This window comes from Phyllopteryx taeniolatus, chromosome 12 (assembly GCF_024500385.1).
Source record: "Phyllopteryx taeniolatus isolate TA_2022b chromosome 12, UOR_Ptae_1.2, whole genome shotgun sequence".
NCBI classification, from domain to species: domain Eukaryota; kingdom Metazoa; phylum Chordata; class Actinopteri; order Syngnathiformes; family Syngnathidae; genus Phyllopteryx; species Phyllopteryx taeniolatus.
Genome location: NC_084513.1, coordinates 14,923,287 through 14,946,035, shown reverse-complemented (window position 1 = coordinate 14,946,035; position 22,749 = coordinate 14,923,287). Strand labels below are relative to the sequence as shown.

The following is a 22,749-nucleotide window of genomic DNA, read 5'->3' as shown; positions in this document are numbered from 1 at the left end:
TGTCTGTGTACATGCATGTGACTTCAAGAGGGGGCGGGGGGTGTTCAAACATAAATGTTCTATGGTAAAGTGCAGTTTTCCAGAATTGCTAGATGGTGTGTTAAATCAATACATTGTCAGTCAAAATTGTGTTTTTGTTGGGTTTTTTTGCATTATTTTTGATGGAACTCATTTGATTGGGGCAGTGTTGTTAATGCATTTGCCAGAATGTGAAAATTCTTATTTAGACAAAATCCAAATTAAAAAAACCAGTGTGATCTTGAGTAAAGACAAACATCAAAGTTGTTTTCATTCCATTCCCTTTCTTTGTGATTCCTCTTCAATCGCTTCTTCTTTGTGTCATTTCTTCCATCCTCCAACTCTTCCCTCTCAGTGGAATCTCCCTGCTGGTGTTAAAGCAGCATGGCATTTTATCACTTCAACTTCAATCACTCCGCGAGATCAGTGCGGGGAATGTGCACATCGCAGAGAACAGCCAGCTGTGTTACTACAACACAGTCAACTGGACCCGACTGTTCCGTGCTGCCAACCAGAAAGTTTTGACCCGCAACAACAGAAACCCACAGGCGTGCTGTAAGTTCATAACGAATCCATGGGAAAACAAAGGTGAATCAATGTCAAACATGCTACTTTGCTATCAACTGGTCTGTGACACAATTTGTTTACCATGTCGGCAAAACGTATTCAATAGAATATTCTGTTTGAATTTCCTTCTCCAACTGTCTTAGTGAATCAACTTTTCTCAATTGCTGCCAAAGGATTCATTTTCATTTTTAAAGTTAACAGTTTGAGTTCATGACCTGACTTTGTGTTATCCATCCATCCATTTTCTGAGCCGCTTCTCCTCACTAGGGTCGCGGGTGTGCTGGAGCCTATCCCAGCTGTCATCGGGCAGGAGGCGGGGTACGCCCTGAACTGGTTGCCAGCCAATCGCAGGACTTTGTGTCATAAAACCAATAATAGACAAAAGTCTTAGTTGTTGTGGGATACAGTAAATTGTTGAAGTTTAAAGTTGACATCGTATTAACCACACTCATTACAATAATTAAATTGCAAAAACAAACAACTGTTGTCCAGCTGCTACTTGGCTGCTCATTGTCGTCACTGTTCCGACCTCCTGATCGGCTCAAACATGTACGGTTTGACGATGCCAAGTTCAGTTGGGTGCTCCTGTACGTCGAAATCCTCATCCTCCTCATATTCCAACACGTTGCTCGCCATTGCGTATAAAGTGTAGCACGCTGTGTTTGTCAATTGCAACGTGACTTCTGGTAGCCCTTGTGGTGGATAGCGTAACCACACCCCGGTGTCTTGAGCTTCGGGTATGTTCGGGGAGGGCTCAATATGCGTCATAAAAACTTAATTTTTAGCTAAACCATGGCTGAAAACTTGCTCGATGTTACGTGCATGTATTACATAACATAAACAATGCAAATATAAATTTTAACAGACCCCATAATGTCTTTGTCATCTGACCTTTAAGTAAGTTGCTAAACAGTATTTCAATCTGGAACACAGCCTTCCCGAAAATAAGGCATTTTACATTGGTTGCCATGAAATGATATTGGCATCTGCTTCTAAGAATACACATCTGCCAAACGGATTAAAGTAGCACATGCACACTAAAAATGCATTGTTGAATGCTTGCAAAAGCATGAAAAGCTCCTATAAAATCTCTATTGAGCGCACCTGAGATGAGATTCGTTAGTGAAAGAAAATGCGGCACCAACCGTCTCAGTAAAAAAAATTGCATGAGGGAATACTACTTCTCGCTCTTTATTTTTCACATTGTGGTAAAGATTAAAAAAATATATATATATTTTTTTACACATTTTGTCTCTGTTTTGTCTTATTTTGTTATCTCTGAAGCAACACAGTGGGGGACCACAGAAACGCTGCATCTGACCTTCATCTCTTATTTGCTGTTTTCCAAATCATTTGTTTTAGACTCCAGTCAATAGCGTGACACTGGTATAGAAGATAGATGGATGGATGGATGGAGCAATAGATGGATGAGGGACTGACAGATTCACTTTTTTGCCATTTCTAGTGAAGCTGAAAAATAAATTGGCTAACTATAACTAACTGGACTGCAGGACTTTCTTTCAGAATCCTACCTTGCATACAAAGGGATGAAGATAAATGTGTAAAAATGAAATAAATGAGGATGAAAGCTGCATCTCGGTCTTCTAAGATACACAAACTCCCTTTGTTGGGCCTGCTTACAATGAAATTCTCCAAGGAGAGGTTAGATGTATCTTTTAACATGCACTTAGGGGATCAAAACATTTCACAACTTTTTTTTGACACGGCTGGTAAACAGAAGCTGATGGGTCTCAAGCTGACAGGGTACTTTCTGTGTAACTTGGCTGGCAGCAGAACACTCCAGAGGTGACGAAAGAAAGGGAAATAAAAAGAATAACAGAAAAAAAGACTATTACAACATTAAGCAATTTTAGATTTTTGGGAATTCCAAAGGCAGCAGGCGGCACGGTGGACGACTGGTTAGAGCGTCTGCCTCACAGTTCTGAGGACCGGGGTTCAATCCCGGGTCTCGCCTGTGTGGAGTTTGCATGTTCTCCCCGTGCCTGCATGGGTTTTCTCCGGGCACTCCGGTTTCTTCCCACATCCCAAAAACATGCATGGTAGGTTAATTGACAACTCTAAATTGCCCGTAGGTGTGAATGTGAGTGTGAAGGGTTGTTTGTTTGCATGTGCCCTGCGATTGGCTGGCAACCAGTTCAGGGTGTACCCCGCCACCTGCCCAATGATAGCTGGGATAGGCTCCAGCACGCCCGCGACCCTAGTGAGGAGAAGCGGCTCAGAAAATGGATGGATGGATGGACAAAGGCAGCAGGGTAGAGGAGTGGGGAGCACATCCGCCTCACATTTCTGAGCTCCTGGGTTCAAATCTGGGCTTGCGCCTTTCTGTGTGGAGTTTATGAAGGTTTTCTCCAGGCACTCCGGTGTCCTCCCGTATGCCAAAACATGCATGTTAGGTTGGGTTAATATATGACTAAATTTTCCTTATTGTAGCTGTGAATGTGAGTGAATGTGTGAATGATTGTCTATATGTGCCCTGTGATTGGCTGGCGACCTGTCCATGGTATATCCCACCTCTCGCTCAAAGTCAACTCGGGCTCCAGCACACCCAGGACTTTGGTGAGGATGAGCATGATAGAAGATGGATGAATGGAAGGATAGGAAATACAATGGAAACCTCAAGTTGTGGAGGGGACAAAAATTAAACCACACTTGAAAATAGATACTGACATAATTAGGCTCAATGTAGTATAAACTTGTTGACAGAGATTTAAGAATGTAAAATGGAGGTCAAACAAAAAAAATCAAACATCCTCTTACCACTGAAATGCAACAACACCTTGATAAGATTAAAGAGTTAAATAAAGCCCATGGTTGTTTGAGTCGATCAGGAGGTCGGAACAGTGACGACAATGAGCAGCGAAGTAGCAGCTGGACAACAGAAAAAGAGAGTGTCCACTGGCTCGAAGTGACTGTATGTCAAAAGCATGTCTTTTTATACAGTCACGGCTTGAAATAATGGCACCCCATGGGTGCCAATATTTTTGAGCACGACTATACGTATGATATATTCCTATATGTTTCTGTAACACGGAACCAGCTTTTACATAGTATGCAGTATTCCTATATATTGTGTGCCCCTCGCTCTAAAAGTCTTTGCCGTTCGTCTGTTGGCTTGTCTTATAGGCAAAAGTACAGACGACAGTACTGAAAAGTACTACGTGGGTCTTTTTTTCCGACTCCTCAGTGCGTAGTAACCCTAATAGAGTCGTCGGTATATAAAAGGAAATCCTCACCTCGTTTGCGCCGCTTTGCCGCGGCTGCGAGATTTAGTTCTCTTGCTGGTGGTTGAGGTCCCGATGGCCGTAGGAAAAATAGTTGGCACCGCAGATGGTTCCAGCCTCTACCTCTGTATCCAAAAAAACTCTTGCCACTGCCTGAACCATTTTTACAACCAAATGCCACACAATAAACCATTGTAACATTGTTAAATCATACAACAACAAATATACAAGGACGGGAACAACAGCATGGAACAATAGCACACAGCGCCGAATGAACAAGCTGTTTGGCTCGTGTTACGTCACAGGGCCGGAAAGAGACGAAGACCGGAAGGCGCTGGATGCAAAAAGCAGAAGGCGGATTCTGCATCATATTTATCGATGAAACTGCTGTATATCTGCTATATAATCACTTCAAAATGGCAGCTGTGGTTTGTAAAGGGGTTCTAGAATTATCAAGAAAGTATTTTTAATCTTTGTCCTCTGACCTTTAAAGCTGTCAGGAACAAAAGATGGAAGGTTCTCTTCTTCTTTTCTATTCAAACAAACGGACTGTGCAGCATCTGAAGAAAAATTCCCAGTCCCTCTAGCCCTCTGTTATTGTTTACGCAGCAGTTTTAGTAAAGAAGCAGCATAGCACTATTCTTATGAACAACACAGTACAGCATTACTTTTCCACTCCGACTCCCACACTCACGCATACATAAAAATGGACATAATTTGACGTCACGATGTTTTGTCTGGGATTAGATGCAATAATATTAAACCGAGGGACAAGTGTCTTTAAATTAATATAGAACAATAATAATTTGTGTATCATTTAACAAATCATATTCGTAGGAAGCAAAAATTATTTGATCTCTGAGGCTTTTTTTCCAGTGCAAGCAGTGCAATTACTGCTGACATTTTCAGTAAAATCTGCGGTATGAAATATAGTGTACACTTTCACATATCAACATCATGTGATAATCCTGACAGGGTATCTCTCTTTTCAGAATCCATCCACTTTCTATACCGGTGGTTTCATCAATGTCTATCCACTCTGCAATTGTGCTAGAAATGCACATTTGTATTTATTACAGTGTGTTCAAAGTTATGTATTGTTTTTCTGTCTTGAGCAGCCAAGGAGCATATGGTCTGTGACCCGTTATGTTCTGATTCTGGATGTTGGGGACCTGGCCCAGACCAATGTCTCTCGTGCAGGGACTACAGTAGGGGACAAATTTGTGTGGAAAACTGCAACCTGTATGAAGGGTAAGTGAGGCATGACAATGCACGTACATGCTGTACAAGGTTTTTGACATTAGGGCTGAACAATTAATTGATTTTGCCATACTATCGCGTGATGATGAAATTAAATTTGTAATTGTAATGTATGGAATTACAAGGTCACATGATCATCCGTAGGCATCAGCTTCTTATGCTACATGTTATGAGCCCAAATCTGAGAATATGAATATAATATAGAAATACAAATGTGGTTAACTGCTTAAGCAAAATGATGTCATGGTGTACATCCAGGCTAAGGAAGGCTCCTCGCAGCTGCTGATGTATGCCTCAAAAGTAAACAACTCAATAAAGAATTCCCGCAGCACTTGCTTTTTCCTCAATATGAAACAAAAACAGACAATAAATAACTGATAAAATTACATGTCGCAGTGTTTTTGCAAAAACACTGAGGCATAATAACAGTGTGAGGCAAATTCGCATGTTGGAACCTAAAACCTAAAAATGTAATTCATACCAAATCATGTAAATATTGTTTTTGAAAAAACTGAATAAACTTTGATAAGCAGGAGGAAAAATGCAGTTAGATTATTTTCCTTAATTATTGACACTGTGAAATTTGAGCTCAGCTACCCCGGCCGTAATGTGTTGGCTAACAAAAATGTAGTAAAATTATTGCTTTGACATAGAATCCACTGATTTACTTTAAAATCTCAAATGATTTGCAGTTTTTGACCCCATGCTGAAAGGTAACAATACAAACGGTAATTGTAATATAAGAGCTACATTAAAAACTATGCCTATACAAAGATAATGAAAATGACTGTAGGCAATTACCAAAACTGTTTGCACTTTAAATATTTTTGCATGAAACCGATTTGTGTCATAACCTGTCAGTCATGAGTAAAGTTTCATTTAAATTCACCACACCACTACTCTTTGTCATAGCTTTTAATTCCAGCAATGTTGTTAGGCTACTCAGGATAGTAATTAATAGTTAATAACTCTGGTGGTTCGGAAGAACAATTTAAAGTGTAAAGGTAAGTCACTTTGAAGCGCAGCCCTGAAGAGTGTCATTAGGGGGTCTCTTGACTTTGAACATTTAGCTTGATGTTCTCCACCTCACACCCAACAAAGCTGGTCCCCCTGGTGAGTTCTACTAATAAATTCCAGAATAATTCAACTTAATAACTCACTGTTAGAAGGATCAAGTTAAAGTCATAACTTGCTGGCGGTTGTACTCATGAGGAGGAAGAGGATGAGCAGCAGGAGGACCGAGGGTGTAGTGAGGGCGGGGGGGCTAGGCGTGTCACTGCGTGTCACAGTCACTGCTTGCGCACGGGGCCACGCCGTGCCTACCTGTCCAAAAGGTCATCAGCAACACAAGCAATCCCTCACCCTTCAACCTCCCCACGTGCTTGCTTATATGATTAGTATATTATGGCTATACAGTCTTGGGACACACCTGTTTGTGCAAGATAACGTACCCTGAATCTTAATTTGTCATTTTAGCAAGATATTTTAGACAATTGTCTACTCCCAACAGTTTTGGGGATGCCCAACTCGATATTTTCTTCTATTCTCGCTTTCTGCAGGCATCATGGCTTGGTGTCCCAATACGGTTGTCTGTTCATGTACAACACTGTAGCGTATTGCATTCATCTATATCCTTACATTGTTCTTTATCAGAGACTAAAGGCCTCTTTATACTCCCGCGGCCGACAACGCCTGCATTGCATCACGTGACCGACGAATTGCCCCACGCAGCACCCCTGCATAGCTTGCCGCGCACCCGACAAAAATAGTTGCTGCGCGTCGAACGCCGCGGAGATCATCTCTCGTGATTGGTCCGTTTTCGTCACATGCTGTGATGACGTACTCAGCGTTCCCCTTGGTTCTACATATCATCTATGTCACCGCCTTCTCGATCGATTTTGCAGCATAATTAAACGTATCATCTGGCCATTTGTTCTGTCGCGGTCGCCATTGTTGTTGCTTTCTTTCTTGTTACTGAAAGGAAAGTAAAAACGGCTACCGGAAAAGGCCCAAAAAAATGCAGTGGAAACTCCACCCTGTGGTGTTCTAGCCAATACCAGGCGTAGCGACACCCCCGACTTGTAGGAGAACAACAGCACACTTTCAAAACTGCGCGCGTGGGTTGTGCTCGAGTATAAAGGCAAACTACGCGAGGGATAGCCGCAGTGACGTCGGTGCGGTCGCTGTCCGCACGAGTATTAAGAAGCCTTAAGGCCCACGATACACCAAGCGACATGGCCTAATGCAACTAAAGTGCACCATTGCAAAAACATTGCCGGGAACTCTTCGCCTCACACCAACTGATCGAACGCGGTCAGTAGAATCTCGGTTTAAGAACAACCATTTTACAAACAATTCGGTTCATGACCAACTTTTTAAAAGAAAAAATTAACTTTCGGTTACAAACAGTATTGACATGGAAAGCTGTGAACTTTGTGGTTTTTCTCACGCTGCATACTGTACATCTTTGGCTCCGTGCTTCAGGTATCTTTATTTTTTGTCTAAAATGGCCGCCACCTCCAACTATGCAATGCAAAAGCTTGTGGGAAGTGGCAGCCATTTAGGGATAGCAGTAATGCACCCGAAAAGGCAAAGACATTGCACAGTGATTTGCTACCGACACCACTATTATTTCATCATCAAAAATTTGTGTTTTAACCTATTTCTATATTGCATTACCATTGTTTTCATTGGGAACCCCGTTACGTATGCTTGCAAATCTTCCAGTTTGAGAACGGGGTCACGGAACTGTGTGTGTGTGAATACAAGTGTGTGTGTATATATATACTGTCTATAAATGGTGGCTGGAGCGGCCACCGGCCAGCTGTGTCTCACTTACGCTTAGAACCAGAAAATCTTTTTTTTTTTTTTTTTTTTGGGTGGGGGCTCATACATTTTCATTGGGTGTTACATCTGCGATGTTGTGACGCCATTCACCAGTGATTACATTTTTTCAAAAAGAGCAAAACAAGCGGCTGACGGTCAGCCACTAAAGTTAGTGACAGAACCCGTTAACAGTTAAGTCGGTGTCAGCCATGTCAGTCCGTGTGCAGCGGGCTTAACAGGTAGAATGGTTGGCATACTGAGACTGAAACTCATCTTTTAGAGACATGCAAACATAAGTCAGTATGGGAATATCACAGGGGGTCCTCGGTTTATACCGGAGTTCGTTCCTATGACTCCAACGCAAACCGATTTTGTACACGCAATCTCTATTGCTAGCTTATGTAGTAGTAAAGTCATGATTACAGTAAATATTTTTTATGAAAATTGTATTTGAGGCCATAAATATATGTTTACATGAAAAAAGTTAAAAAAAAAAAAAAAAAAGCTAACAATACCTTGGTATTACAGTACTCGCCGTAAGCGGATGACACCCTTTATTTGATGTTGGTATGGATTTGATTTATTTGGTATTCATTATTGCTCACCATATTTTCCTCAAATTCTGATTTTATTTCAACACCATGTCCATTTTATTCAAAAGACCTGAACTGTTATTGACTATATTAAAGCAGATTCGAAATGTAATTCACATTCGCTGCTGTGTTTGTTTAGTCTGTTTGTTTACCATATACGATTGAATATAAAGGAAAAAAGACAAGTAATTTATGCAGCACTCTTGAAGTCCAGAGCAACCCAGTGATGTGCTCCAGCTCTTTTCCATCCTTTATTATTTCACCCAGCTCACTCACAAAGGCCAATCTCCCCTGGCTCCTACAAGACTTTATGAAGCAGATGAAACATTATAAATACTAATTTGATTTAGAACCCACAGGGACATTTTATCTGTTGTAGAGCTGGAACACAGTTTCCCTTTCCCTGACCAAAAGAGAGGTACCCAAGACTCATTCTCCATTTTCTGTGGATACAAAGGCAAACCCCTAGGTCAGTTGCACTGTGGTCACATTTAATGACCTATCTCCTCTATTATTAAAAGGGGGTCTCTGACTTGAATTTTGAAATTGCACCCCTTGCAGATACTGTGACTTTCAATCCCGTTAACCCTCTCACTAATGGTTTTAGTAAAAGCTGTTTTACACACACACTACCTGCAGTGTGTGTTGCTCATGAGCAAACTACCATGTTGTCATAATAACAATGCAAATTTATGATATCAAATATAGTGAAATCTTCAAAAGTGACCACAATCTATTCAGTTGGGATGTTACTGTCACGATAAATTCGATTCACAGTTCTCGATCATTTTTTTTTAATGCTTTTCTGTTGTGTAATCAAAAAATAAGAAAAAAAGGATTGAACTGCAGATTCCACTGTATATTATTATTATTATTATTGTTATTATTTTAACCTTGTAGTTGCTAGTTTTAACGCCTCAGTTTGCAGATTAACATAATTGAACAAATACATTTGAAAATGTAATAATTATGGCATGAAAAGGTTTTTGTCTTATACAATGGTATACCACATATTTTAGCCCATGACTTTCCTGTCCAACTTTTCTCTCAGGGAGATTCGAGAGTTCGCCAACGGTTCTGTGTGTGTTGAGTGCGATTCCCAATGTGAACGAGCTGATGGCAACTCTTTGACCTGTCACGGTCCGGTAAGATCTGTATAATACTAGAGTCAGAAATCAAGAGGCAAACCTGAAAGTTGATGTTTATCTAATAAATCCTGTGAATATTGGCAGAGAATAAAATGTGTTCTTGGCAAAAGGGAATATTATCTAGAGAGAAAAAAATATGTATACACAGTTACCAATAAAACTGTTTACAAAAGTTCCTTTAATTTAGCAGTTGATGCCTCAATACAAATCTCACTTTTTAGATTGTGCTTTTCTTTTTTTCCCTCCTTTTTTGTCCTTGTCTTATTCTTTAAACCACTTTTGCTTTAAGTCTGTTATGTATTTGGTAGGATCTGCCTGCATTTGAGAGATTGGGGGAAAAAAAGTAGTTTCTATCTGGCTCTCCTGCACACCACACACACTGCAGTGAAGACCTTGAAAGCTTTATATTGCTGTTCTAGTGACAAGTGTAACTGGAGAGCGGTCAGGGCACAGGGTTGTCAAACTACAGTTTGCAGAACATTGTTCGTCCTTTTTGTAATCATGAAGGTTGCAAATGTCACAGTGTTTATTTTAATGCTCTCTTAACAAACACCATAACATGTTGTTTTTTCCTCCCTGTTTCCAAGGACTCACTATTATGTACCATCAAATATGCAAAAACTGAACCAGTTAGGACAAATTCTTTCTCAATGGCATGTTCTCACGGAAATAAATCAAAAATTTAAAAAGGCAGAAAAAAGTACATTATGAGTAAGGCTAGGGATAAGGCCTTAAAATAAATTCTCAGATTTTATTTTTGAAAAATCTAATTTGAGATTTTAGTTGTTTCACCCCCATTCGCTTATACAAAACGCAAATGACAAGGAGGTTATTTTTTTTTTTGGGGTGGGGGTTGGTCTTATGCCAAACAAACCCTGAAACCGTTTTAAAACATTAACTTGCCTCAGAAGTAATGTCAATCAATATTTTGTTGTCTTTAACGATAGAAAAGTGTTTCTTGTAAAAAAAATCCTTTCAGTCAAAAAAAAAAAAAAAAAGTAAATAGTAATTGATAAAGATACCAATTCAACATACTGTAAATAAAATTAACTGTCAAACTGCAGTCCATTGGATAGTCCATATGTTAGAGTAACAGTAACACTGCACCCCCTCCACGCAAAATATTTGCATGTGGGAAGCACATAACTTGGGTTAAAAAAATTCCAAAATCTGGCTAAATCACTGCTTTTGGAATGTATAGTATAAATGTGAACCATTTCTTTGGCAATGTTCATTGCAATAACCTGACTGACCTCCACCGGGCTCCTTGTCATATGCAAAACAATGTAAACATTATTATGTTTTTATTGTTTGTTTCTTAGCAAGAATTAAAGTCATTATTCACTTTTTTTTTTTAGAAATACTGTAGTCGCTGGAGGGGGCAGAAATGTTGCTAAATATAGCAAACAAATCACTAAATTGCCAATACTGACTTTGTTTTTTTCATCTCCTCCTAAATTGTCCTGACAAACCTGAACTAATCAATAAGATTGATTACTCACCTAGTCCTTTTTCCTAGTTTTCATTGGTTTAATAAGATCCATCCAGCTATCCATTTAGGGTTCATCATTAGGGCTGTGGGTGAGTTTGGAGCCGATCCCGGTTGACTGGGCGAGAGGCACGGCACACCCTGGACTAGTCACCAGTCAACTGCAGTGGTTTATTACCAATCAAGCAAAATCCACATTGTGTTATTCACGTTTTAATTCTATGTACTTTTTCTAATATGATTAGATACATGTGACTTGACTCAATGTGGCCCCATATGGAGGAAAAGAAACTAGCTTTAGCCAGGCTTTGTCTTCCTCCCATTCGGCATGTATTCTGTCATGCAGTGTATGATGGGAATGTCTCATGTTAACCTGTTGCACCCTTGTGTAGCAACCGCATGTGCAGCCCAGGCGACCAAATGGATTACAGCAATCGTGTTATGGTTGCAGAGCCCATAGCAATTACATTAGAGTTTACACAAAGTGATTTGATTGGCCTAATGCCCTGTGGAGTGAGGCTGGGGAGACCCGTGAGCACAGCAGGCTGTGTCGTGGACACAATATGAGATGACTGTCAAGCGCAATAGCAATAAGGTTTGTTCCCTGAAACACAAGACCCCTGCGTCTTACTCTTTCATCTTGATACTACACTTCAACAAAATTATAAAATTTTTAATCGGTCGTCTAATTTAATAATCATCGAATATTAATTCCTCTTTGATTAAAGATGTCAAAGTGAGAGGGTTTATGCTACAGGTGACAAACTCAAGGCCCAGAGGCCAGATCTGGCCCACCACAAAATTGAATGCGGCCCATGAAAACAAATCATGTGTGTCAACTTCCATGATTCTTACTAAAATCTGTTTGAATTTTTCAAATTTGCTTACGTAAATCATGATTTTGAGATATTGCAAGCATGTTTTGTTACCAAACCCCTTTTCACACTAACTTAAGCAATAGCTGAACAAACCATTATCCTGTATACCATGCTCAAGGGACTTGACAGTGGTCGGTTGGCTAATTGGTTTCTCCAGCAACCAGTCCACAATATGTCTCCCTGTAATGATATCGAGGTACATTTTCAAATTAATTTGCAGTCCTTTTTGAGTCAACCTAAGTTTCTCTATGTAATCATATTAAAATTCTCAAAAAGAGTATTTTCGATATGCTGCAGTACTTCTAAAAGTTTTTGTCTACAGTATTTGTATAAATTGACAGGAGTGATGTGAAGCCGCATCACACTGACAGGTGTTTCTATTATTTTGCTTATGTCATTTAGCTACATCAAAGTGTCAGTTAGAAACAGTTATCAATGTGATGCAGTAAACTAAATGTATTGGTCGATACTTCTTTGAAGGTGTCAATCAAAACTGATTTTGATTTTTTTTTTTTAACTAGTGTTAAGCTGCTGCCCCAGTGACGCGACCCAGTTTAAGCAGAAATGAGTGCGTGGGTGGGTGATTGGATGGATGGATGGGTAGGTGGATGGCATAAGATACTACCGTGTAGAGGGTCACTGTTGTGGCCGGTCAATACATGTAACAAGAAAGCAATTTTCTGCCTGCTTTTATGATACATACAGTACAGTATAGTCTACAACCCCAATTCCAATGAAGTTGGGACGTTGTGTTAAACATAAATAAAACAGAATACAATGATTTGCAAATCCTGTTCAACCTATATTTAATTGAATACACTACAAAGACAAGATATTTGATGTTCAAACTGATAAACTTTATTGTTTTTAGCAAATAATCATTAACTTGGAATTTTATGGCTGCAACATGTTCCAAAAAAAGCTGGAACACGTGGCAAAAAAAGACTGAGAAAGTTGAGGAATGCTCATCAAACACCTGTTTGGAATATCCCACAGGTGAACAGGCTAATTGGAAATAGGTGGGTGCCATGATTGGATATAAATGAGCTTCCCTGAATTGCTCAGTCATTCACAAGCAAAGATGGGGCAAGGTTCACGTCTTTGTGAACAAGTGCGTTAGAAAATAGTCAAACAGTTTAAGGACAATGTTCCTCAAATCACTGCATGTAAGCGGCAAGGCCGAAAACCAACATTGAATGCCCATGACCTTCAATCCCTCAGGCGGCACTGCATCAACAACTGACATCAATGTGCAAAGGATATCACCACATGGACTCAGGAACACTTCAAAAAAACCAGTGTCAGTAAATACAGTTCGGCGCAAAGTTCAAAAGCCAGCATCTGTGATTGTATGGGGCTGTGTTAGTGCCAATGGCATGGGTAACTTACACATTTGTGAAGGCACCCTTAATGCTGAAAGGTACATGCAGGTTTTGGGTCTTTTTCAGGGACGCCCTTGCTTATTTCAGCAAGACAATGCCAAACCACATTCTGCACGTGTTACAACAGCGTAGCTTTGTAGTAAAAGAGTGCGGGTACTAGACTGGTCTGCCTGCAGGCCAGACCTGTCTCCCATTGAAAATGTGTGGCGTATTATGAAGCCTAAAATATGGCAACGGAGACCCCGGACTGTTGAACAGCTGAAGCTGTACATCAAGCAAGAATGAGAAATAATTCCACCTACAAAGCTTCAACAATTAGTGTCCTCAGTTCCCAAACATTTATTGAATGTTTTTAAAAGAAAAGGTGATGTAACACAGTGGTAAACATGACCCTGTCCCAGCTTTTTTGGAACGTGTTGCAGCCATAAAGTCCTAAGTTAATGATTATTTGCTAAAAACAATAAAGTTTATCAGTTTGAACATTAAATATCTTGTCTTTGTAGTGTATTCAATTAAATATAGGTCGAACATAATTTGCAAATCAAATTGTATTCTGTTTTTATTTATGTTGAACACAACGTCCCAATGTTATTGGAATTGGGGTTGTACAAATACCATATTATAGACAGGTTGGGAAGGATACAATGTGGTCATCTATGACTACTTCATGTTGTTTGTTTGCGTGTGTGTGTGTGTGTGTGTGTGTCCGTGCGTGTGTATCACTTGGCAATTAGATGTTCTTAAGGCCTCTTGATCGTGTGAAAGAACACTTATCTCCTTCCTTACCTCCTCTCTCGAATATATTAGTACCATAAATCCTCTTCTAGGCGGATTGTTATGGTCATTGTGAGTGCTTTGAGCAATGGTTATTATGAGCTTCCTCCTCTCACACTGCTTTATGCGTCTCATTTGCTTTTGCCCCTCCACACACACACACACACACTTCTTCACTCGATCTCTTGCATGCTCTTACTGGTTTTCAATGATGATATTGTCCCTTTTTTTCTTTTTCCATTTCCATTTGTGTCATTGTCTGTCTGTCAATCAATATATCATTTGATTTTTAATCCCCTAAATATAACCATACATTTTCTTAGGCTGCAGCTTGAATTAAACAGTACACTGAAAAGCTGTGATGCAGTTTCTGTTCTTGGTAAAAATAGATGAAAATCTGTGTGGTTTGTCTTCCAATTGCCATATTTGTCTCTTAAATCAGGAACTTATAATAGGCACTAGATTATTATTATTATTACCTTTTTTTTTTGTTATTGTTTCTATTTTGTCTCAGGAGCATACATATACAGTATGATATACATATTTACTATAGTTTTATATCAAGTTTTACCTCCTATTCTGTTCAGGGTCTCTTGTGAGCTGAGTCTATCCCAGCTGACTTTGGGCGAGAGTATACCCTGGACTGGTTGGTCATCTCCACATTCCAAAAACATGGATGTTAGGTTAATTGGAGACTAAATTATGCATAGGTATGAATAGCAATGATTGTTTGACTACATGTGCCCACGATTGGCTGGCGATAGGTCCAAGGTGTACCAAAATTAAGCTGGGATGTGCTCCAACTCACCTTAATTATAACAAGTATAGAAAAAGTATGGATAAAGGTTAGGATAAAGTAACATTGTTACGATTTCATGAGTCTATTATTTTCTGCATGCCCACAGGAGAATTGACTTTTGATGTTTCACTATAAGTGATTAAACTATGTTTTGTGTTTATTTTCTACAGGGCCCAGAGCATTGTGTGAAATGCATCCATTTTAAGGATGGTCCTAACTGCGTGGAAAAGTGCCCGGACGGGCTGCAAGGTGCAAACAGTTTTATCTTTAAGTATGCCGAAAGCAACAATGAGTGTCATCCTTGCCATGCCAACTGCACACAAGGGTGAGTCATGAAAAAAGACTAGATGAAGACGCTCATGTATAATTTTGTTAATGCTGAAACTTAAGCATGATAGAACTTAAAATATTTACAGAGTCAAGAGTTAAACAATCTTCTAAAAAAGAGGACATTATAATAAGTGCCATATATTTAGAATGTAATTATTGCTAAAATGACTCTTTCTTCTTATTCTCATGGTGTGTGCCTCTAATATAAACTTATATCATGACATCGTTCAAGACCAAAGCAATAAACAGAGATGTGAAGGAGAAAATGAGATGGAATAAAGAAAGAATGAAAGGAGATGAGTCCTTCACGTTTCTCTCTATCACTCACTAGCCAGTCATCTCTCCATGCAATATTCAACGCTGGATGGTGAGACAAAATTTTGTATTTTACTCCACGGGGAGCGTGTGTCATTCGAGTGTGTTATTTCTCCTTTCCTGAATGACAGCCCCCGGCTCACTGGAGCACAACAATGTAGTCGTAAATGGAAAACACCAGGCTGACACTTTGTCACAGGTACAGCTTCATAAGCAGCTCTCCCTCTCAAGAAGACAAGCCGGGGGAATTAGAGGGATCAGACAGAGTCAAAGTGACAAAGCAGGATTTAAACCAATATCCTGTGTTTTGAACCCTTCCATAGAATCCATTTTGAATGCACACATAGGGCCTGATTAACTAAAGGTTTGCATGTGCAAAATCAAGCGCTAACTTGATTGCTCACGCAGACAGATGTGGAAGCTGATCTACTAACCGGGCGCAACCAGGATTGCGTCTGCCAAACGTGCAAAATTGTGGCGCAGTTCATTTTGCACATTCTGGGAGAGGTATACAATTACATATGCGCAATGTCATTTATCAAACCTGAGATGAATTGCGGTCGCTGATTTTGTGTCTTTAAATATTACGGCTGAAAGGTAGCTGCAAACCAGCATGCAAAGCGCTGCCAGCAAAGCATAGGTTAAATACAGGTACAGTAGTTTTCAGTTCGTGTAGACATTGTTGTAACCTCAAAACTAACTGAAACGAAATATATTGGGACATACTATTATTCACTTTATTTTTGTTTTGCGCTACTCACTGCAGTCTTCCTATTTTCAGACATCTTTGCATTTTTTACCTCCCTTCTTTGTGTTTTTGTAGGTGCACTGGACCAAGACTTCAAGACTGTATTGGGTGGATGGACAGGTACAATATTGTCTTTACTTTACTGTCCAAACTCAAATCAGGGTACGTTGTATTGCTGTGCATAGAATACATAATCCCATATGTTTCCAACAGTTTCTGTTTCTAACTGGTCACATATTAAAACTTAAGAATGATGGTATGATATCTTTAAGTAGCCAATTAAAATAGAATATTATAAAATATGGGCCAGTGGTTGCGTAGCGGTGGTTCAAGGAGGAATTATCTCATTTCACGATCGCCCTGTGAATGACCGCTCCAGCGACTAGTCAACTTTCTGAGCACACACTCTTTTTTTTCACTTGATTATTTTATTCATCCTAGTAGGATAATTTGGACAATTTTATGCTTCAAACTTTGGGTTAAGGTAGAACTAAGGTGGTGCGCCAGTAGGTTCTCTCTTAAGTCCTCTGACCTTGCACTTCGGTATGAAAGGACCACAATTTTCTCACACTCCAAAGTCTTGGAGAAAAATTTCCTAGAAGAGTGGATGTTGTGATGTTGTGTGTAAAGTGGGGGGGAACCCTTTCCTTATTTCCACTTTCACTTCCTGTTGGTTCAGTGAGCATGTGGCTATACTTTTGGCAGCTTCTTTACTGATGAATAGGCAGCCTTTTACTGTGAGCAATTGATGGTGAAGTAGATAACTCCAAATCCAGGGGAAGCTTTATAGAACTGATCAAAATCTACACTTTCCTGCTCAATACCGAGACACAGATACAGGATAAAGAAGGAGCAGCAGCAGAATGTAACTCGGCTGACCTGCTGAGCAGATCCGCTCTTATCAGATCTCGGTTAGTAGTTGCGGTGATACGTGGGATGTCCAGCTCACCCGGCAGCTTGGGTGTCACACATCTTGTAAATCTGCTGCCTGTTGGTGGCATTGCCTTTTGAGCATGATTTGAAACGGCTTATCAGACATTCATTATCACAATAGGCCAATATTTCAGTGAAAGGACTTTGTGCACATTTGATTAAGCTGTCACTCAATATTCACTCTTCAAATTGACTATTCTCTTCTGAGATGATTGTATTTAATCAAGGCAGCTGTCTTGATTGAGTTATTACATGTTTCAGATTTTGATGTTTGTCTATGGCAGAAAAAGATTGTGCTGTAGATTTTTGGATACATTAATGAGTCATGTAAAGGGCTTTTACCATCCTTCCATTTTCTACCGCTCATCCTGTTCAATGTTAGAATGGAGCCTATCCCAGCCGACTTTGGGCGTGTTACACCCTGGACGGGTTACCAATCAATGACAGGCACGAAAGCATAGTGTGAACATGCAAACTCCACACAGAAAGGTCAGAGCTGAGATTGAAACCCAGAACCTCTGACAGTGAGGCCACTGGACTTTTACAGCATTTCCTCAAATAGTGACCCCTCTTACCAAATGTACATCTCCTTTTTTTTTCTCCATCTGGAAAACAAATAACAGGTGGTGTCACCAGCAGTAATTACCATTACAAAAGCTATATTTCCACAATTAAGTACACAATGTAGCTGAGGACAGATGAGCACAGCAGATAGCTGCATGAGCTCTGGAAATAGATTGTCATGGTAGCAGTGGGACTGCATGGAACTCACCAGTGAATCAGTACAGAAGGAAACGAAACACACGTCTTTAAATCTTCTCTCCTTTGTAACCCACAAAGAAAAAAAATCACAAACCAAGCCATAAGAACACAGTTAAAAAGAAACAAATTGCTTAATCAATAAAAGATACTAAACAATACACATCAGCAGTGTCACAGATTTTAAAGCACCTGCCTTGCTTCAGTAAAGCAGGTCCATCTATGTGATAGCGGAAACAATTAGTGCCACCTCTTACCGCAGTACATTATTGATACAAGCCAAGAATAAATGGACACGTAAATAAAAACTGTGAATGGGACCCATTAACACATACCATTCCTCATTGTATGACTGAAGGCCTGACAACTGTTTTGTAACATGCTGTAGTTGAGTTTTTCTTTTTAAAGTGAACATGTTTTGGTCTCTTTATTGTAGCAAGAAATAAGTTGAGCTAATACACTTGACAAGTGTCACATGCTTATTTATGTAAATGTTAGGCAGTTTCAAGTAAAGCTTTATTGGCTCTTTAAAAATAAAATAATAATAAAAGTTTTATGGCTGTTTCCACTTTTGTATTTTCCATAGTCCAACTAGACTTTGTAGGATTTGTACTCTTACACTACTCTGTACATCGTAGTACTTTTTACAGCCCTCCAATATTTTTAGCTCGTCAATATCATACGATAGACACAGCCACTTTTCCATACATAATCTTTTCAATCTCTCTGCTTCACCCCAACCTTTCTTATCTCCCATCCATTCTAATGACATACATGTTTCCTCCTTCTCTTCCCCTCCACTTTACTGTCCTCAGAACCCCTTTGATTGCAGCAGGGGTGATCGGCAGCCTCTTCATGGTGGTTATCATTGTGCTTAGTGTGGCCGTATCCGTGCGCCGGAACAACATCAAGAAGAAGAGGGCCCTCCGTCGCTTCCTGGAGACAGAGGTGAGTACGGTACTTATTGGAAAAATGAACAAATTTGAGCAATAATAACACTGTCAAAAAAGTTACTATTTAATGACCTAGTATTAGAATGTGCTGGAACACATTTTGTGAATACTGTACTGTGACTGAGATTAATATAGGATGCACAATGAACACCACTATTCGCGAGGGACAAGGATCAGGCCGAATAGCAAAGTTTTACACAACAACAATTATTGACTAAATGGGGATAAGCCACAATTAAGTGTTTTCACAGTTGCCCCCCCCCCGACCCCCCCAAAAAAAACAATCTTATTTATGGAGCACTTGGTAACATTAAAATCTGTATATGGAAGTTGCAATGTAACTTTTGGCATCACTGGTAAGCTTCTGGGGTTGCATCACAATAAAGCCAAAGAAAAAGTGAAACACAATTGTAGAGCTAATCATTGATCCGTAGTTTTAGGAATTGTGCCTACATTTTGGTGTAATCGCAGACAAAATAATGGTTTGTTTTGTTTGACTTTTAACACAGAAAACTCTTGTTGAAATCCAAGTTTTACCACTTTTGGGTCAATGGACTTTTACTATGTTAGCTCCATAATACCTGGAAATTAAATCAACATATTTTAATACAGTGTTATTATTATTATATTGTTCATAATTAGTTACATTATCAGCTATACATCTTTTCCTTATGATCATCAGAATCATACGTTTTAACATTCCCATTATGAGGTGTACAGGATTTATGTAATTCAAACACGTAATTCAGTTACCAAACATGATTGTAATAGAGGGTGTATGGCATTATTTTACAAACAGTGTGCAGTTATCTTGCAGGTAACCAAACAAAGAAAAAGTGTTTATATATTTACAGTATGTCGTTATGATATGCATGTGTTCTTCCAAGTTTGTGTGTGCGTTTGTCTGTGTGTGTTGGTGCGTCTGTGTACTAAAGAGTCCTCAATGTAGTGAATATGTATAGCATGCTTCATATACCCAGATGGTGACTATGGAGGTCAAAAATGTATTACAAACTCAGAGGCTTGTATTGTATTGTATTCCTTTTAGCTTTCTGAAGAATGCTGTCAGGAAAAGGGACAGGACCGCAACATTAGTAGAGGAGGAATTCGCTGCTCGTATGTGTTAAAACAGGAAACGTTAAATAGCGTATATTATTTAAGGCACTCATTCTCCCACATGGAAATTTAGTCCTGGTCTTACTAGTTTGCACTCTTCACAGTGACTGGTCTAGTGTGTCATGTGCAACTGGCAGGAAAAGTGGGAGCATTTAGAAAATTACCCCGGAATTTGGTATCACAACCTCCTATTATGGTTGTCACAAAGATACTCGTGTGTCATTTCACTCTGTTAGGAGAATCCTGTACAGGAAAACTGTGCAGATACTTGATTCACGGATTATTCCCAAGAGGTGGAGATTGTTGGGAGAATGGATAATGACAGGCATAGTCAAAGGGAAGCAGGTCGTTGGAGGAAGAGTACAGGCAGGGAGTGGAACATATAGCCGAACTAGCAGAAAGTTAAGGAGGAAACCAGGCAGTGTGTGTAATGATCCGCTGGTTTAGAACACAAGGGAGAAATGCCACACTCGTATAAACTGCTGAGCAGGTGAGGTGCATCAACATTTAGAGTAATACAGCACACTATCCCCCCAAAAAAACACATTTAAACCACAGATGCTTAAACCAAAACTTGCCTTTCATTTATTTTTAGGCATGGTTTTGTTCTCATGAGGCAATACAGTTGAGAAATTCATAATTTGACCCACTACTTTTGCATGTCGTCATACAAGACCAATTGTGAGACCTCAATTCAAGTGAGCATCTGAATGCAAGTATTTTTTTTTTTCCTTTTCTTTGGCTTTTTTTGGTTTTTAATCAATTCATACTCAAAGTCAATACACTAACCTTGCTGTTTACAAAGCAACAATAATAATAAAATAAGATGAACGTACGAATGTACAGCAAAAGTAGAATGTGAGACCTTCCAAGCAGTATTCCTTCCTCACTACGGTTTTCACTTGTGATCAAAGTTAGGGTACTTTTTATTTGTGTTTATATTTTACTATTAAATGTGATAAACTAAAGCTCACATTTATATGCCAGTTATGAATGTTAAAATTGCCACTTTAAGTTCAGAGAATGGTCTGTATTAATTTGCAGTGGTGCCTTGAGTTTTCCGAGGTACGAGCCGTCAGTTGGCATATTTTTTGTTTCGATTTACGACCCAGATTTCGATAAACGAGTGCACGTCCAAACTCCCACCGACAAGTGGTGGCAGCAGACTGCACTTTGTCCGGCAACCACCCGTTAACACTGATTTCCTTGGGACAATACATTAGGTACAGTGATGTTGTGTACTCATTTCTCGTGTTTTTTGGGACGAAATTTAATGCTGTTGTTCATACAGTATAATACTGTTGAGTGCAATGGTTCTAAGTGCAAAAACTAACTCTTTGTGATATTGTTTACATTCTATTTTATGTAATTGCTGTGTTTTTTTTATTTAGTACAATACAATATTTAGTGCAATTTTTTTCCTCATTAAAAACAAAAATACAAATTTTGGTGTTTTTGGAGGGCTGGAACGGATTAATTACATTTCCATTCCTTTCAATGGGGAAATGTGTTTTGAGGTAAGAGTATTTTAAGATAAGAGCATGGTCACGGAACGAATTAAACTCGTACCTCACGGTACCACTGTATTTTGTACCAAGTTTAGGTTTCATATAAAACATTTTGACATGGACCGAGTACCCATCGAGCATGCATAATAAAGCATATTAATGTCGATAATTTAAACATTAAATCATAATACTGAATGAGTGGGACTCCTCATCTTGGTCTCTATGTAGTGAAGATTCATGGGCTAGTCAAACCACAAGTGACTAGTGGTTTGACGAGTTACTAGTCAATGAAATGCAATAATAATAATTTTTTTGATGTGCTGCCCACTGCCAAATGATCTTAGTACTGGTACCAGTGTGCAGCCGGCTGGTTGGAACCGCTGTTTCAGTTGATGTCTGCAGTACTATCTTGAAGTTTAACCCATATACCAAAATACTATTATTTAGCATTTCAGCACCACTATTTAGAGTGTGAATGTAGACAGTGCCTACTGTGCTGCACTGCCACAATATTGCTGGACAGCTCCTTGCAGTGTGCGAGAGTGTTTGTTTCAATGTGTTTGTTTTTTGTTTGTTTGCGTGAGTGCATGTGTCTGTGTGTAATTTGCCTCCCTCCAGATGCTGATTTATTATTCAATCTCAATGAAGAATTGCTATTGTTTTTAATCAAACTGTAACAACCATGAGCCAGAGGGAAACAGGCCGCCCACCCAAGTCTGTCTGATTTACACTCTCAGATTATCTTCGCCCTCCCTTTCCCGCTCTTGGATCTTCTGCTATTTTCCTAATCCTCCTTATATTGCTTCCGTTTTGTATGCTTTTGCTTCTCTAAGCAAGTCAGCTGGCTGCTTTCTTCATTGCTGAGTTCCTGTTGTTTTATTTCTACAAGGGTCCTATCTCCCTACTTTAATTTCCTCCCTCATCTACTGTATATCACTCTCCTGTACTTGAAGTGATTATACAACAGTGTGAACTTGAAGATCATTCTGTAATGATCAATTTTAACCTTTTTTTCCCATGTTCTTTTGGCACCTGTCATCACATCCTTTTGATGTGAATCCACATGGAAAGACTGGTTGAGTGATGACTGAGTTTTATTTTCTATTTCTTT

General features: G+C 39.4%; 1 protein-coding gene across 2 annotated transcripts in view; it reads left to right on the top strand.

Moving 5' to 3' along the window:
• Window positions 1-22,749, top strand: part of LOC133486824 (receptor tyrosine-protein kinase erbB-4-like) — a 240,031-nt gene that overhangs the window by 176,653 nt on the left and 40,629 nt on the right. For both annotated transcript variants that reach the window (XM_061792531.1, XM_061792530.1), the window contains exons 12-17: window positions 374-573; window positions 4,946-5,078; window positions 9,558-9,651; window positions 15,147-15,301; window positions 16,445-16,489; window positions 18,877-19,009. In XM_061792531.1, coding sequence (XP_061648515.1) covers window positions 374-573; window positions 4,946-5,078; window positions 9,558-9,651; window positions 15,147-15,301; window positions 16,445-16,489; window positions 18,877-19,009 — 760 coding nt within the window. The remainder of the gene's footprint in view (window positions 1-373; window positions 574-4,945; window positions 5,079-9,557; window positions 9,652-15,146; window positions 15,302-16,444; window positions 16,490-18,876; window positions 19,010-22,749) is intronic.